The sequence below is a fragment of the Myotis nattereri genome, assembly GCF_964212035.1.
Source record: "Myotis nattereri genome assembly, chromosome: 19".
Classification (NCBI taxonomy): domain Eukaryota; kingdom Metazoa; phylum Chordata; class Mammalia; order Chiroptera; family Vespertilionidae; genus Myotis; species Myotis nattereri.
The window spans coordinates 5436747-5454160 of record NC_138095.1 but is presented as its reverse complement, the minus strand read 5'-3'; the positions used below and the strand labels follow the sequence as shown (position 1 = coordinate 5454160).

The following is a 17414-nucleotide window of genomic DNA, read 5'->3' as shown; positions in this document are numbered from 1 at the left end:
CCACCTGTGCGGCCGCGGGCTTCTCCCCGGGCCCCTGTAGGCTTCTCCCCGGGCCCCTACGACTGCGGGCTTCTCCCCGGGCCCCTACGACTGCGGGCTTCTCCCCAGGCCCCTACGACTGCGGGCTTCTCCCCGGACCCCTATGACTGCGGGCTTCTCCCCGGGCCCCTGTAGGCTTCTCCCCGGGCCCCTGTAGGCTTCTCCCCGGGCCCCTATGACTGCGGGCTTCTCCCCGGGCCCCTATGACTGCGGGCTTCTCCCCAGGGCCCTATGACTGCGGGCTTCTCCCCGGGCCCCTGTAGGCTTCTCCCCGGACCCCTATGACTGCGGGCTTCTCCCCGGGGCCCTACTATTGGGGGCTTCTCCCCGGGCCCCTACGACTGCGGGCTTCTCCCCGGGGCCCTATGACTGCGGGCTTCTCCCCGGGCCCCTATGACTGCGGGCTTCTCCCCGGGCCACTGTAGGCTTCTCCCCGGGCCCCTATGACTGCGGGCTTCTCCCCGGGCCCCTACGACTGCGGGCTTCTCCCCGGGCCCCTGTAGGCTTCTCCCCGGGCCCCTATGACTGCGGGCTTCTCCCCGGGCCCCTATGACTGCGGGCTTCTCCCCGGGCCCCTGTAGGCTTCTCCCCGGGCCCCTATGACTGCGGGCTTCTCCCCAGGCCCCTATGACTGCGGGCTTCTCCCCGGGCCCCTATGACTGTGGGCTTCTCCCCGGGCCCCTATGACTGCAGGCTTCTCCCCGGCCCCTGCAGGCTTCTCCCCGGGCCCGTGTCCAGGATGCTGGTGATGCCACCCTCGCCCTGGCTGGTCTATTTGAGGGTTCACTGTGGTCCTTCCGTGTTTGGACGAAAGGGGCCACATGCTGACCTGACAAGCTCAGGGGAGGCCTGCATGGCGGTCTTGCAAACTCAGAGACCTAAAGTCACCACAAAGGACGGTCTGACATTAAACTTTAACTAAAAGCAGTGATGGTGGGCAGTTACTACGTCCTAGGCCGGTATCTTCACTGACAAGGTCAACCTTGACCTTAACTGAGCCTATCTGTCTTTTTGCATCTATGGTAACATACCCTTGAAATGTCTGGGTAACTTGTAACTTCCCTTCTTCTGGAGCCCCTGGGGCACAACCAAATGTGCTGGGTGCAAGGACAGATACCACAAATTCCTTCATTATCATGTTAATTAATCCTGCACCCACCTAAGTATGTGTCCATCATTTTACTTTTTTTTTAATATATTTTATTGATTTTTTACAGAGAGGAAGGGAAGGGATAGAGAGTTAGAAACATCGATGAGAGAGAAACATTGATCAGCTGCCTCCTGCACACTCCTCACCAGGGATGTGCCCGCAACCAAGATACATGCCCCTGTCCAGAATCGAACCTGGGACCCTTGAGTCTGCAGGCCAACGCTCTATCCACTGAGCTAAACCAGTCAGGGGCCATCATTTTACGTTTTATCCAATCTCAGGGGTTTCCCTGCTTTGCTTTATCCCTCCTCCTTAATCTGTCACCAATGAATTTCATGTAACCCACCTACATCCCTCCTTTGATTGCAAATGTATAAATACAGATGTAACCCTGCCTTTCTCCGGAGCACTATCTCAATTCGTTGAGGTTCTGCTTCCCGGCAATTGTTGACAGTTTGGCTCAAAAAAAATCACAAAAATTCTTTACAGGTTTCAATGGTTTTTTTATGTTAACAGTGTGGAAGCTCCAAGAAGATGGCAGCCTAAAGCACCCCGTCCCTGGGCCTGGGGCCTAGCACCCCCACACCCTCCAAGGGCCTCCTCCCAGGAGAACCAGCCTGGACGCTCCCTCCTCCCTGGCCCCCCCGGGCCTGGCCCTGTGTTCTCACCCAGGCAGCTTGCTGTCATTCTCCTCGGGGGCCAGCTGACTCCTCCCGAGGTGGCTGGGTCAGCAGGACAAGCAGCTGCCTCCCTGCTCAGCTCCCCAAGCAGAAGGCTGGCCTGACCCCCAAATGCAGCAAGTGCCCAGTGGGGGGTGGGACAGCAGGCCCATGGGAGGGTAGCAGAGTCCATTCTGGCTGCTGCCGTGGCTCCCAAGTCCCACTGGCTCAGGCTCCAACCCTCAGCCTGCTGTGTGGCCCAGGGTAGGTGGCTTTACCTCTCTGAGCCACGAGAATTCAATGCAGTCACAAGTAAAAGAGCTGAGCCCAGGGCCTGGTCCACAGTCCATGCTCAGTAAGTGGAAGTGGTGACCATGATTATAAGAGGCGCAGAGCAGAGGGCTCAGGAGCGACACTGCCCAGGTTCGAATCCCAGCTCTGCCACTTAACAGAGACTGTATATATGGGCAAGTCACGTCATCTCGCTGTACCTTCGTTTCCCCATCTGTAAAATGGGGTAATGACAGTCCCTTCCTTGTAGGGCCATAGGAAGATTAGATGAATATACGTAAATTGCAAGTGCTTAGAATAGAACCTGCCACATGGAAAGTGCCAGATAAATGCCAATGATGCCTACATCTGCTTGCTGGCTGCACGCCCTCTCCTCCCGCCCCAGGGCCTCGATGCTGCAGGCACTCTCCGATGAGAAGGTGGATGAGGCCCCGAGGCTGTCCCCACCTCCTCCCAGGCTCTGTGGGCCGTGGGAGGGCAGCCTGCAGAGGAAGGAGAGGAGAGGCTTCGAAATAAGTCCACCTGCAGACGCGCCCACAGACACACACAGCCCGACAGACACACCACCCACTCAAACCCACAGCAAACCACGGGACCCAGCCGCTCCCCCCTCCCTACCCACCCGGAGCCCTCACCCGGCCCCGGCCCAGGCCCCAGGCCAGGCAGCACCCTCTGGGCCATGCAGTCACCCTCCATCCTGGCTCCACACCAGCCGCCTGGCCCCGCAGTAATTACAGAGAGCGCCCAGCCTCAGGCCCGGCTGTGACGTCAGCCCGAAGCTTCCAGCTGGATGATCTCACCCCGCACAAGCGGGGACCCGGCGCTGGGATGTGGTGCAGGGGCCGGGCCGGGGGCTCAGCCTCCCTCTGGATAGAGGGTGAGGTGGGTGGGGTCTGGTCACTCCGCTCAGCAGGCATCAGAGATTCAGGAACAACCCAGACGCCCTCCCGGGCCCTGCCGCCCCCTAGCTGTGTGCAGGGGCCGAACCCTGCGCCCGTTTCCTCGCCTGCCAAGTGGGTGCTGGTGACACCCCTGCTGTGGTGAGGTGCAGGTGCTCGCGCGCGGGGGGCACGAGGCGGTGAGGGATGGTGAGTGCTGGTACCCTCCATGTTCTTATTTTTAGCAACTGCCTCATGCGGGCACTGCTTCACATCACAAGGATTTCTCAGCCAGTGACTCACTGAATTCCTTCGCACCCCCACCCCACCCACGGGCCAGGGGCCAGGCGGCCGAGCCCCAGAAGCTCACAGATGGCCCACCTGCTGGGGGCAGATCAAAGACAGGGGCCCTCCCATCCAAGGGGGGTTTGTAGTCATTCTCCAAGCCCACAGGGGTGGGGGTGGGCGGGAGGCAGGGAATTGGGGAGCAGGTCCTCCTCCGGCAGCTTCCCTTCGCCCAGCACAGCGAACTCTGAAAGACGGCCGCCCAGCGCGGGAGGTGATGTGCCAGCTTCATCCTCCAACCGTCCTCTGACCTGGGGGACCAGCGAACCCCCTTTCTGAGGAGGAAGCTGCCGGAGGAGGATGCGGGGACAGCGGTGGCCTCCACGTTGTTACGATGATGTTAATGGTGAAACTTCTCAACAGGTGCGACTCCCAGGCAGGGGGCCGGGTCTGACATGTAAAGCGCAGAGAGGACCTCTTCTCCTATACCCCGCCCTGCCCGCCGCCCCGGGGGCTTGGAGAGTGACTACAAACCCCTCAGGACACACCGCGAGCAGGTGGCTCTGAGGTCCACTTTACAGGGGGGAAGGGGCAGTTCAGGGCTTGGGGTGAGAGCCCGGCCTGCGCTGGGGGCGAGCTCTGAGCGCTTGTAGGCGGCTGCAACCCTGGGCCATCTGCCTTCCCATCCATGGCTCCCCGGTCCCTGGTCCCCTTCTGCGGTCCCGGGGGCAGCAGGAACAGCAGGTGCGAGGCAGGGGGGGCGGGTGCGGGGGGGGGGGGTAGTATTTGCAGAGGGTGACCTGAGCCTTCAGCCAGCAGAGGCTTATTAATAGCCGCGCCTAAGTGCTGGCTCGGAGGGCGGCTCCGGGGGAGGGCGGGGAGGGCGGTGGGCGGGCCGGGGCTGAGAGCCGACCGGTAGGCGGCTGCAGGGGCCCTCCCCGCCCCCTCGGAGCCAGCTGGGCCTGAGGATCTGCAGGGCTAGTTCATCACCTCGGAATACTCGCGTGACGGGAGGGACCTGGGCAGCACCGCCTCCAGCCGCAGCCGCTATAAATAAAAGGCTCCCAGCCCAGAAGCCAGGAGAAGTTTCTAGGCCTGCGTCCCAGGGTTTATTAAGCTCCTGGCTCCACTTTAGACCTTGGCGGCTCTGGCTTCGAGCCTGGACAGCCTGGGAGGACAGAGGCTGGCAGATCGCGGGTGAGGCGGTGCGGACAGGGCTCTCTGGGATTCTTGCAGGACCAGCCCGGGGAGGCCTGTGGCGGCCGGAGAGTCTTTGGGGGTTGGGACCCCAGCCTGGTGCCTGCCTCCACCCTCCGCGGCGGATGGTCCAGCAGCTTTTGAAGCTGAAGAATTAGCTGGAAGGCTAGCCCACCACATCACCTTGCTGTGTGACCTTGGGCAGGTGGCTCCCTCTCTCTGAGCCTCCGTGTGTGCTCCAGCTCAGCATCCGCCATGGCTGATGGTCAGATGCCCTTCTCCTGCCACTACCCAAGCCGCCTGCGCCGGGACCCCTTCCGAGACTCGCCCCTCTCCTCGCGCCTGCTGGACGATGGCTTTGGCATGGACCCCTTCCCCGACGACCTGACTGCCCCCTGGCCCGACTGGGCGCTGCCTCGACTCTCCTCGGCCTGGCCCGGATCCCTGAGGCCGGGCACCGTGCCGCGGGTGCCGACGGCCACAGGCAGGTTTGGGGTACCCGCGGATGGCAGGAGCCCCCCGCCCTTCCCTGGAGAGCCCTGGAAAGTGTGTGTCAACGTGCACAGCTTCAAGCCAGAGGAGCTGATGGTAAAGACCAAGGACAGATACGTGGAGGTGTCTGGTGAGTGGGGATCAGGAGGGGGAGAGAGAAGGGGGTGGGGTGGGGGCTGCAGGTTGGAACAGCCCAGAGGACTTCTCCTAGGGGGCAGCTGTGAGGGCTGACGCAGGCGATCTCAGGGCTCAAGAATGTGGCCCCAAAAGTTACCCTTAGGGAGAGCTCCCCTCCTGGCCGCCAGGAAAGCTCGGCCTGACCGGCTGCCGTGGGGCCTTGGGGGCGCCGGCCTATCGTCAGAGCCCGCAGGGAGGTGGGAGCCGGGCGGAGGATTGCAGAGGAAGAAGTGACACAGACACAGAAGGAATCGAAGGGCCCCAGATCACATCACAGCCTCGAAGGCGTGTTTCATGTGGAGTGTTAGCAACCAGCCTGGCTTCAAGGGCAACACTCCCTGGTCCCAGATAGGAACTGAGGCTGAAGGGCCATTTTAAGGAGACCAATGGGTAACCTTGACCAGCTTCCGAGCTGCCAGACCCACCTGACGCTTCACCTGCAGCCTCTCGGTTAATGCGACCAGAGGGCAGGGGTCCCGTGGGCTCCCCTTCTTACAGACGAGGAAGCAGAGGCCCAGGGGGGCTCAGGGACCCCCACCCCAGCCCAAGGCCACCAGGGGTTCCGATCCAGGCTGCCTGGGAACGGGAGGCCAGAGTGAATCGGCAATCTAGGCACCTACTAGGGACGAAGGGCGGGCTAAACCTCTTCTGTTCCTTCTCCCCAGCACGCCTCCCCCCAGCCCTGAGAGCAGAGGCCTCCAGGCCCCCTCGGCTGAGGCTGGGACCCAGGCGGGATGCGTCCAAGGTCACGCTGTGAGTCAGCAGCAGGAAGAGTCTGGGCCTGCCCACACTCCAGGAGAGGGGAGCAGCTTTCTGTCGCTTCCCAGCAATTAAAGCTCCACTAACAGGAGCAGGTTCCCAGCAGGCTCTGCCGCCAGAAAAATCAATAAAAGCATCGCAAACACGGGCGGCGGGACGAGCTCTGGCAGGAAGGCGTCTGGGGGGCGGGGGGGGAAGTTTCAAAGCCTGGCAGGTCAGAATGATAAACATCGGCGGTCTGGCAGGCGCGGCGGGCCAGGCGTCAGGCTGGGGCACGTGCTGACGGAGGGGGTCGGCCAGGGCTCTGGGCAGCCTCGGCCGGGAGGCTGGGCTCGCGTTCTGAAACAGGCTCCCCCACTGACCAGCAGGTTGTACAGATGACTTAGCCGCTCTCGGCTTTGTTTCCTAATCTGGAAATCGGGGTTCAAAGGGCTACAAGGGCATAAGGATGATTGTATTTAATGAGCTGATGTGTGAAACGTGTGGATATATAGCGCCTGAAACTGTTACTGAAGTGGATGTTGATAAAAGGCCAGCCACCCAGGGAGGCCCTGATAAATCATAAATGGTAGATGGCCTCTGAGACCTGGGTTCCAAGCCTGGCTGCGCTGGCCACGCTCTAGGCCAGGGGTGGGCAAACTTTGTGACTCGAGGGCCACAATGGGTTCTTAAACTGGACCGGAGGCCGGAACAAAAGCATGGATGGAGTGTTTGTGTGAACTAATAGAAATTCAAAGTAAACATCATTACATAAAAGGGTACTGTCTTTTTTTTTTTTAGTTTTATTCATTTCAAACGGGCCGGATCCGGCCCACGGGCCGTAGTTTGCCCACGGCTGCTCTAGATGGATGTGGGCAAGAAAGTCTTTTCACCGTTCTGAGCCTCCGTGTCCTCATCTGCAGAATGGGGATCATAATAATATCTATCCCATAAGGCTGCAGGGAAGACTAAATATATGCAGACAAGATGTAAGACCTGCAGAGTGTCTGTAAAATGGAGCTAGTGAGGGCGCCCGCCTGGTGCCCTGGAGATGGGCATTATTATGACCACTCTCTGTCTTTGTTTTAATTAAGGTTCCTGAGTTTTCCACCCCAGGTTGGAGGGTCCTATGGCCCTTCCAGGAGACCTCTGCCCAGCCTCTCCGTCCTCTTTTCTAGGCGCTTCTTAACAAACGGGATCGGGCAGCTCCAAGCCGACATCCCAGCTAAGTCACTTACCGACCCAGAGGCTTTGAATGCGTCTCAGAGCCTCAGTTTCCACATCTGTAACATGGGGTCGTTGGGGAACACAAATAAGACAAAGACAGACAAAGCCTTTTTAGGCTGTAAAATTCTCACAGGTATGCACGTAGCCACCTTAGCTCGACAGAATCCAGGTCCCCTGAGAGGACACACTGAGTCTCTCCCGAAAGCAGTTTGAAAAATCAGATCAAAAGCAGAGGCTCCATCTAAAACGCAACTTTCAAGGGAAGTCAGACATGAAACCAGTCTCCCCTCCCGCATCCCACAGTGACAAACCTACTCCCCACGCACTCTGTGCTAAATACCTACATAGGTTGGCTCGCTGCTTCCTCACGTGGACTTCTAAGTGAACATGGGTAGGTTTGTTATACCCATTTTACAGATGAGGAAACTGAGGCCCAGAGAGAGGAATTCACCTGAGATCACCCACTTCTCCATGGCAATGTCTGAAATTCAAAGTCAGGCCAACCTAGCCAGTTTCCAATTCCGATTGTGTGGCCCTGGGCAAATTCTTCCTGCCACCTCCAACCCTCGGGGTTACCATGGCTCTGTGAAGGGGGATTGGGTCAGTATCTGCCCAACAGTGTTCTCTTAGCTGCCACTAGGCATCTGAGCCCTGAGTGGAGGAGGGGTCCAGAATTCTAGAAGGTGCTGGTTGAAACAACATGGTAACCGTCGTCTCGCTGTGGGCTTCGCAGAGCGCTGAGTTTGCTAATGTGGTTTATGGATCTCGGAGAGACGGCCTTGTCGTATCTGACACCTGAGAGTGTCCAGGTCCAGGGAAGTGTTTGGATGATGCTGGACTAGAAGATTCGCATCATGCCTCACACACTCTCACCCCCGCCCTGCAGCCACCAGCCAAGAACCGTTCCCTTCCTGGGCCACTGGGCCAGGCCCTGGCCAGGGGAAGGGACTGGAAAGTCCCCAGGACCATTTGCCCGGCCCTTCTCCTTAAGCCCAGGCCGCCGCCTGCCTGGTACCAGCCTGCTTTCTTTAGCTGGGCCAGTGGCTTTCCCCGAGGGCTGATGCCCGCATTTCTCCGAGGCTCCCAGGGGCCTCTCAGCTGCCCTGACTTCAGATGAGTTCTCTTTTCTTTCTTTAACCATAATAATTACTTTTTTATGTTTACAAAAATCAAATTATTCCCATGTAGAAAATAAACAGGAAAGCAAAATAAGAATGAAACATTACTCATCATCCTTCAACTGACCCTATTAGATATTCAAATGCTATGCAAATTAAGCTTTAAGACTCCACTCTTTCCAACACCTTCTTTCAACCAGATGAACCCCACCCCAGGCCCCCCATATGGAAATCAGAGGCCCTCTCCTCCCTGACCCCCAAACCTTGTTCTCAGAGCATGGACAGGGAGGGTTAGCTTCTGAGGGGCAATCCTGCCCCAAACATCGAAATAAACCACAAGCATTTACCTTCACACAGTATTTTTACAACTTACAAAGCGATCCTGTGACTCGCTGTCATTCACTCCTCAAAGTAACCCAACAATTAGGATGTTGCTGTCACCCCCGTTTTAGAGAACAATACACTGAGGCCCCGAGAAAAGTAGATGTCGGAGCAGGGACTCCACCTGCCTTTGAACCCCTGCTCCTGCTCTTCCGAGCTGTGTGACCTTGGGCACATCACTTAACCTCTCTGAGCTTCTGTTCCCGGGCCACAGACCTGCAAGAATAGGCCGGCGTGAAATGAGAGGAGGTGTCATAGGCGAGGCGCTCAGGACAGTGGCCGACACCAGCAAGAGCGATGGGAGTTTGCTCTTTTATTCTTAGCCCCGCCTCCTCCTTTACTATTCGCAGGACGCAGCGTGCAGAAGGCCTGAGTCAGAGGCGCTGGCCTGTCCCCAAGGGAGACAGGCCTCCGGAGGCCCAGCTCTGGGGAGGGGACCTTTGGCCACGTGCCGGGGTGAGAGCCGGGCGGCGGGTGGTCAGGGACGTGGCAGGGCAGAGCATCAGCACATCCACAGAACAGCAGCACCCCCGTTCAGCACCATTTCCTCTAAATGTGCCCCTTTCTGCCCAGCTGGGCGATGGAGCCGCACGGATCAAGCTTAGAAACTCTAGAACCCGGATCTCACCCGAAAGAAGCCCAAGAATATCAGTGCAGCGACATTCTTCCCATGTCAGGAACGGGCCGGTGCCCAGAAGCTGGGGACGGGCTGCCTGACCTTACCGATCCCCACGGGGACGCCGGGCAGCCGTTACAAATCGTGTCCGAGGACATCGGCCGTAACACGGAAAATAACTAGAGGGTGATCCCGTGTGATAAGCTATGTGACGCACAGCTATACCACATAACATCTATGCATTTCTAAATACAGAAAGAAAAGTCTGGAACAGCTACCAAAATGCCAGTGGTTTTCTCAGGGCGATGGGGTTATGGGTGGTTTTATTTGATTTTTTTGCATTATTTTCTACACTTTCTAACTTACACATGCATTATCTTGTAATCTAGAAAAAGTAATTAAGAAAGGAGTAATGAATAAAAAAGCAATTAGTAATGTAGTTGCCTATAAATGGCCGGTTTTTCAAAATCTGGGGCCACAGAAAAATAATACGTCCCACCAGGTTATTCCGTCTAGATTCCCGAGCCCCTCAGAGACACCTGTCCCTGTGTACAGGAGGGCTCCTGGCCCTGGGCTGTGGCCCCACAAATGAGGGGGGGAATGGCTCTCCTGCCACTAACTCCTTGTTTACAGGGAAATTGGAGACACTCTCTCCATTAAAAAAGTAAGAATGGGAAGGGCGGCGAGGCTCAGAATTTGTTATATAAACTGCAAGGTATAGGCAGTTTGGGCCCAGGCCTCCTTGTCATTTCATCTTTTTCCTTCCTTAGGAAAAAGGAAAAGAAAACAGCCCCCTCCCCTGCACCCTGCAGGAGGGAAGGGGCAGTTCCCACCATGGAGCCTCCCCCTTCCGTAGGCAGGGCCCCTCTGGGAGTCGGGGGGTTGGTAGCAGATTGGAGCATTGCTGCCAGGGGCTCTCTCAGGGCCGGGCCCAGGAATATGACTCTGGGCGCTACTTGGAAGGTGGGACGGGCAGAGAGGATGGGACCCAGCACCTGGCTCAGACTCAGAGAGCACGGGTAACCCTGAGCAGCCCATCCTGGGGTGGGGGTGGGGGTGGAGGGGCCATGAGCTGTGAAGCCAGCGGGCGGCATCCGGGGTGTTAGCCCCAGGGCTCTCCTGGCTGCTGAGGGCGCGGTGCTGTCCAATGAGGGCTTGGAAGATACAGTGCCACACGGGCCCAGGCTCTGTAATTTCCTAAGACAACACGTAATTGTCTGCCAACTGCAGTCAGGCCTCCTGTCCTGTCCATTGTCTTGCTTCATCTCCTCAGCAGCCTGGGAGGTGGGCTCAGACTGCTGGAGCCTCCAGTCTAGATCAAGCCCCAGCCACACAACGAGGCGGGGCCAGGGGAGGGTTTGAACCTGAGCCTGGGCTCCCATCAGTGGAAGCCCAAGGGGCTCAGATCCTGACGCGAGGATTCCTCCCCCTCCAGGCAATCACGAAGAGAAGCAGCATGAGGGGGGCATTGTGTCCAAGAACTTCACCAAGAAAATCCAGTAAGTAACCCCGTGTGCGTTTCCGGTGGGCGTGGAGGGCGGGAGGGGCCTGGGACCCCAGTTCCGGGGTCTGTACCCTCTTGGGCATCTCTCCCGTGAGGCACCTCGCCCCCCGCCCTGGGGTAGGGAGCTGAACCTTCACCCTAAAGGGGAAAATGTCACAGCAAAGGAATCATGTGAGCAGAAGGCCACCTGCAGAGCCAATGAGTCCAAGCCACACGGAGGTCCCCCCACACCCCGAAACACCTGTGGGAAGAAGAGGCCGTAGGTCCTAATGGACATGCCTGTTTCTGACGGCATCACGCCACCCGGTGTCCTGCTGGCCCCGGAGTCTCGCCATCCTGGCTGCCGTGAGCTGTTGGTTGCAGCTCAACGTGCAGAGGGCAGGAGAGACCTCACCCTCCCTGGTGGACGGAGAACTTGGGGGAAAGGTCCTTACAGTTAGAAATTAGAACAGCCCCGAGCTGGTCCCTGTCCTAATGCCCTTTCCTCCCGGTAAGAAGGATGGAGGGTGACTCTAGCCCTGCGGCCTCCCCAGCTGAACATCAAAGGAGATGGGGGCCAGCATTAGCCGAATTCCTAGGCTTCTTTTGGATCCTGCAGTCCCGCCTCCCACGTGTCCTGGCCTGACCCCCCTGCAGTGCGGGTTCCTGGAAGCCGCGGGCACTTCCCCATAAGGCCACGGCCAACCGTGTCTCTGTGCTCACTGGCCTGCATGCCAGGACCCCTCCCCGCGGTCCAGCACCAGACCCAGCGTCGGGAGGGGAAAGGGGGGGTGGGCGCTGATGCTTCTTCAAGAGGTTCAAATGAGGTGCCCCCACGATGACAGACCGAGCTGAGCGTGACAGGGACGGAGGCAGAAAGAAGGCAGCGGGTTCATCATCTTACAAACATGGCCATTTTCGTGGATTTTGCCATCTCTGGGGCCTCAGGGGAACAGCTCGCTGGGAGTTACTGAGCAGGTAGAACAGCCCGAAGCGGCCAGAGGCAGGGCAGCTGGTCAGCTGGGGCCCGGCAGCTGAGCGGGCTCCTGTGACAACACTGCACTGGCCACTGCCCTGAGCCCCCCACGTGCCCTCCCAACCAGCCAGCCATCCTGACCTGCCCGGGACCCTCCAGAGCTCCCCACATCCCAGAAACTAAAGGGTCCCCAGGACCCTCTCCCCTCACCATGGCCCGAATCCTCCCACTCTGATTGGTCAATGCCCAGCTGCCTGTGGTTAAATCTTCTCATCTCACCCAGGGGGGTGGGAGTCCAGGCTCCGCTAACCTGAGCTGCTGTTCCCCCGTTTCCCGCGGAGGCACCCCGATGGGGCAGGAGAGGATGTGTGCGAAGCACTTAGCACAGGGGATGGCCTCGGGGCTCCTCCTCGGGAACTGGCCTTATTAAAACCTCCAAACCAGGGCACCTGGTCCGAGCCCTTGACTCGGGTCAAGCCCTTGAGTCTCTTCCCACCGCGGGGCTCAGCTTCCCCAGGGGGAAAATGAGAGCTTTGTCCTGGACCATCGTGAGGCCTCTTCGGGGCTCTGACACCCTGCGGGTCAGCGATGCCGGGCTTGTGCTGGAACACTCACAGCCCTCAGGGGCCCGCGGCACGGCCCATGGCTGCGCAGAAGCTAACCCTCAGCAGGCACTCCGGCGCACCAGGCACGGGTTCTCACGTCACCTGCAGAGGCTGGCACTTTCGTTACCCCTTTCCCTATAAGGAAATAGGCTCAGGGGGCGAGAGCATAGGCTCAAGGCCACACAATCAGGAAGAGTCAGAATTTGAATTCAGGGCCCTGGCTGGGTCGCTCAGTGGGTTAGAGCATCGTCCCGATATGCCAAAGGTTTGATCTCCGGTCAGGGCTCATACAAGAAGCACCAATGATGCATGAATAAGTGGACCAACATGTCTCTCTCCCTCTCCCTTCCCCGCTCTCTAAAATCAATACATTTAAAAAAGAGAGAATTTGCCACTCCCATTCTCCGGACCATAGCCACCTCTGCCATGGTGTCCGGTGCCCAGTGGGTTGGCATGCGAGCGGTTAAGCAGAGCGGACCCATCCCAGCAGCCATGGGAGGGCCACACGTCAGCAGTTCGGCTTGGCAGCCACTCCGTTCCCTCCTTCTCTTCCCTCCTTCCCACAGGCCCCGCTAATGCCCGCGGCTTCCATTTGGCCAGCGTCTCCTGGGTAGACTTGGCGAAGGGGGTACGGGTTGCCCCTCCAGGAAGGGCCCTGCCCATGACCCGAACGGGCTTACCTCACTTCCGGGTTCTTTCATCAAGACCCGTGACTTTGCTTTTACAACAGGCAGAGCCAGCCGGGGCCAGGAGACCTCTATGGTGATCGAACCTTCTGTCCCCTCCCCCTCCCCCTCACCCATGGTCCCTTTTTTAAAAGTCGGGTGCCAGAGAGCTACTGTGAATTCAGAGACCAGGATTCCAACTCCATCCACACCTGCCGCTCGCCGGCTGTGCGACCTTGGGAGTCACCTCCTCTGACCTTGACCACCCCACCTGTGCGTCAGGGACAGTAACAGAACTCGCCTGGTGGGATCAGGGTTGACAATGAAGTGAAAGGACTCGGGTGAAGCACCCGGCACACAGGACGCTCAGGGGCCCCCGTTTTTATTCTTCTTATTCATAAAGGCACCCCAAAGAGTCGCCACAGGTTCTCCGCATTCCAATGGCTTGTTGAAGAAACGGTGCCTGGGTAGCTCATTCACTCCAAACGAGCCCCAAATCATAAAAACAGCTTCAGAACTGGAACCGGATTGGGGTTCAGAAAGCCCGGCGTTGGGTTCAGAAAGCCTGTCATTTAATTGCCCCAAGTCTCTGTTAAAGGCTCTGTGCCACGGGCATGTCAACTCCCATTCACCGTTCGGGACCCACAGTACAGCTCGGACCAGGTCATGCCTACACACGTGTTCAGGAAGCAAAACACTTACCACCTACAGCAAACACCTGGGATGTGCCCAATCACGGCTCATCCTAAACATACAGAGGACGCTGGCATCTGCATTCGAGCCAGCGGCCAGCCTGACCCACTCTGCCAAGCTGCCCTCCCACCATGAATTCCACCGCAGTGCACGTGGCAGGTGGCCGTGCGCCACCCGCTGCCAGACACACCTTACTGTGCTCTACGCGGGGAGGGGGTGGCGGCCATTACGCCAACAGCTGGTGAATCGTGGGTGCTAAGTGAGACTTCAACCTGAATCAGACACGGGGGCTGCAGCTCCCTTGTAAGTTAGTTACTGTTGAGCAGCATTTACCACTTGCAAAGCACGTTCACATTCTTTGCAAAGAATCCTAAAGTCCCAAACCCGGTCCACGTTTAATACAGTGACCTCCATTTTGCAGAAGAGAGAACCAGCTCTGAGCAGCTGAGTGGCTTCCCAGGATCACAGCCAGAAAGGGGCAGAGCCAGGGTTCAGACCCAGCATACACACCCCAAGCCCAAGCTCTTATCAAAACTATCTTCTTTCGGAGGAACAGAGGAGCGTGTGGCCTGGATTAAAATAAACGACTAAAACCCTGTGCTCCCCCTAGGCTTCCTGCGGAGGTGGACCCCGCCACCGTGTTCGCCTCGCTCTCCCCGGAGGGCCTGCTGATCATCGAGGCTCCCCAGGTGCCCCCGTACTCGCCATCGGGAGAGAGCGGCTTCAGCAACCAGCTTCCTCAAGACGGCCAGGAGGTCACCTGCACTTGAGACCCCAGTCCTGGCCCATCCTTGTCACCCCCACCCCCACCCCCAGGGCTTCTCTGATTCCAGGGTACATTAGTCATCACTTCAGCTGAACTCATAGATTTAGTGCAACTAAAATGTTGGGGGTCAGGGTCATTTGACCAGTCCCTAGAGAGTATAGTACTAGGTGTTTGCACCAGGGGGCGCGATTGGCAAGTCATGCTGGGTGGCCTTAGGCCAAAATGCTGGAAGTTTTTCTTTCTTTACTTTTTCTGTCTTGATGAAAATGTTGTACATTCAACAGCTGCACAGCATGCAGAAGGGGACATAGCATGTCACACGGTATCTCACCTTGCAACTGATGCCAGGGCTGCTTTTCTCTGGGGACCTCGCATCACCCAGATTCCTATTCTGGGCCCCGATGTCCGTGCCTGCCCCCTGGTTGGCTGATGGGGCCCATGAGCCCCCCGCACTGTGTTTCTGCGGCCCTGGCCTATCGCGGTGACGGCAGGGCTTCCTCCCCGAACGGGAATTACCCAACAGTCACACGAAAACAGCAGTGCCTTCTGCCCCCCACCCAGCACCGGCCGCACGTTCCCGAGCTCGTAGTCCCCCAGGAGTCTGGAAGCCCCTCGGTTTACCCTCCAGCTAACGTCCCCCTTCCTTGTGTCTATGTCCTCGTCGGGATTTTTACAGAGGGGGCTGTCTCCAGGCAGCTCCGCCAGGAACCAAGCAAAGGCCAGACAGCCGGCAGGCAGGATAGTGGTACTGTGTGTATGGGTGGGACGTGTGTGTCATTGTTATTTGAATTGTGCTGTTCTTTAGGGGAAAAAATAACAGTAAATAATAATAAAGGAACTGGTGTTCTTAGCCCTGTGTGCTTCCTTTGATTGAGGAACTAAATGCTACATCACTTAGATTTTTAATATCAATTGGGAATGCTCGTGGCTGCAAATACTAACACCCAACACATAGTGGTTTAACGGACATAAGCATCTATTATCTGACTTTACAACAAGTCTAGATAGGCGATTTCACAGTTATTTCTCCAGCTGTTAAGCCACCAAAACCCCCAAGTACTTCCCTTTTTTTCCTCTGCCGTCTCTGACGTGCATCTCTGAGGAGTCTCCCCTCATGGCTGCAGGGTGGCGGTGGCAGCTCCCAGCATCTTCCCCCCGCCCCCCGCCCCCCCCCCCGGCACCACCCCCCCCCCCCCCCCCCCCCCGGCATGTGTGGGAAGGGAAGGCGGGGCACAAGGCCTTCTCATCTGCACTCCCTTTGGCCAGTTCAAGATCCTCTTCCAGGGGCTCTCGGGAGACTAGGTTCATCTCATTGACCCAAACTGGGGCGCGTTCACCCTGAAGCCCATCGCCGGCAGAAGGGAAAGGGGCGGCCACAAGGGGCTCAGGTCCACACTGACTTGTCCTCGGAGGCCGGGAACACGGCTGGGAAGGAGGAGGGGGCACGGCAGCTGGGGGGGAGTCGGCATTCAGGGACTGTCGCAGACCGAGGCTGCCGGGCACAGACCACGTTTGGGGTTCAGGAAACCAAGTCAAACTGAAGTAGGCGAAGGAGTGCGTGTTGGTACGCAAGGCCGAGAAGTCCAGGGTGGCGTCCCTTTCAGGCTCCCAATGACGTCAGCAGACTGTTTCTCTCCATCCCTGGTGCTGCCTCCACTCCCAGGCTCCCTGTTGTCCCTGCCTCCTGGCTCCTCCCCTCCACGCCCCACGTCCTCCCACGTGGCCACAAGATGACTAGTCACTACAGCCACCTTCTTCCACATTCCAGTCCGGGGGGGGGGGGTGGGGAAGGCGGGGGGGGGGCAGTCTTTTCCCACAGCTTGGGTCACATTCCCTAGCGGCATTCTTATGGACCAGCTTGGGTGTCCCATGACCACCTTTGAGCCACAGCCCATGACATCAGTGCTTTGATTGGCCAGGCCTGGGGCACATGCTCCATCCCTGGAGGAAGCAGACACCTATTTTACAATGAAGCTGAGAGAGAAGAGGGGGTGAGGTGTTATAATGCACCCCGCAAATCACAGAAGGATGCCTCAAGAAGCCGAATTAAAGAGTCACATTTATTGCAATCCGGGACTGAGGGGGCCACGCTCTCCAAATCTCCAACTGCCCTTCCCATGCCCGCCACCAGATTTATAGGCAAAGATCACAAAGGTATTGATTACATCCCAGGGTTTGGAATGAGGAACCTGGTTCGCAAAAAAAGCAGTTTACAGAAGCAGAATTAAGCATGTTAGTTATAGGTTGGGTCTCTGGATCACTGAGTTGACAGGAACACATTATCTAGAGCCCTCGGGTCTTGAGACCACTGAGTTACCAGGAACAAATTATCTAGAGCCATCGAGGCAATTTAGAGTAATTGCGCTGTCCTGGTTTTTGGGACCACTGAGTTGACAGGGAAACATTATCTGGAACCCTCAGGTCTTGGGATAATTGTGCTGTCCTGGTTCCCAGGTACAGAGGAATTCACTTCCTAAAACCAGTAAGATCACAATCGATGGGATATTCACATTACAATCAATAAGGCATTCAATCGAGTGGGATGATTTATACAAATCAGCAAATCAAAGTCACGTTTCTATTGTTAAACAAAGTAAGTAAGTACAGAAGCCAAACAGCAGGGTTAAAGTTAAACTAGAGTTTCTACCTGAGATGACTGCTGCCAGACTTCAGGGGGAGGCACGCGGTGGCCGCAGGACTGGAACCTAGATGTTTACTGTGGGACGTCGATGAGGAGCTGCTGGGCGCTGTGCAGAGCACCTCCAACCCCAGGCGGCAGGGTCATGGCTGCTTCCCCAGCACCTACTCTGCTAGGGCCTGTGCGAGGAGCCAAGGGTACAGGGACCAATGGCCGCAATCCCCACGGCAAGGAGCTCACAGAGCAGAGACAGAGGGCACAGGAACGCCAGGCCTCCAGAAGCCAGGCTGTGTGCCCGCCGCCCCAGGGGCTCTGTGTGTAGCGGATGCAGTCACCCTAC

At 57.8% G+C, this 17414-nt stretch overlaps 1 protein-coding gene across 3 annotated transcripts; it reads left to right on the top strand.

The window, feature by feature from the left end:
• The first annotated feature begins 3491 nt into the window (after positions 1–3491).
• On the top strand, positions 3492–15286 carry HSPB8 (heat shock protein family B (small) member 8). Of its 3 annotated transcripts, none has more exons than XM_081113464.1 (4): positions 3492–3725; positions 4705–5121; positions 10684–10747; positions 14281–15286. In XM_081113464.1, exons 2-4 carry the CDS (start codon positions 4755–4757, stop codon positions 14438–14440), a joined length of 591 nt encoding a protein of 196 aa, XP_080969590.1. In that variant the 5' UTR covers positions 3492–3725; positions 4705–4754; the 3' UTR covers positions 14441–15286. The 3 variants fall into 3 exon arrangements, with proteins under 3 accessions (XP_080969590.1, XP_080969589.1, XP_080969591.1); XM_081113463.1 differs by having other exon boundaries at positions 3530–3725; positions 4539–5121; XM_081113465.1 differs by lacking the exon at positions 3492–3725 and adding an exon at positions 4387–4499.
• The last annotated feature ends 2128 nt before the right edge of the window (positions 15287–17414 follow it).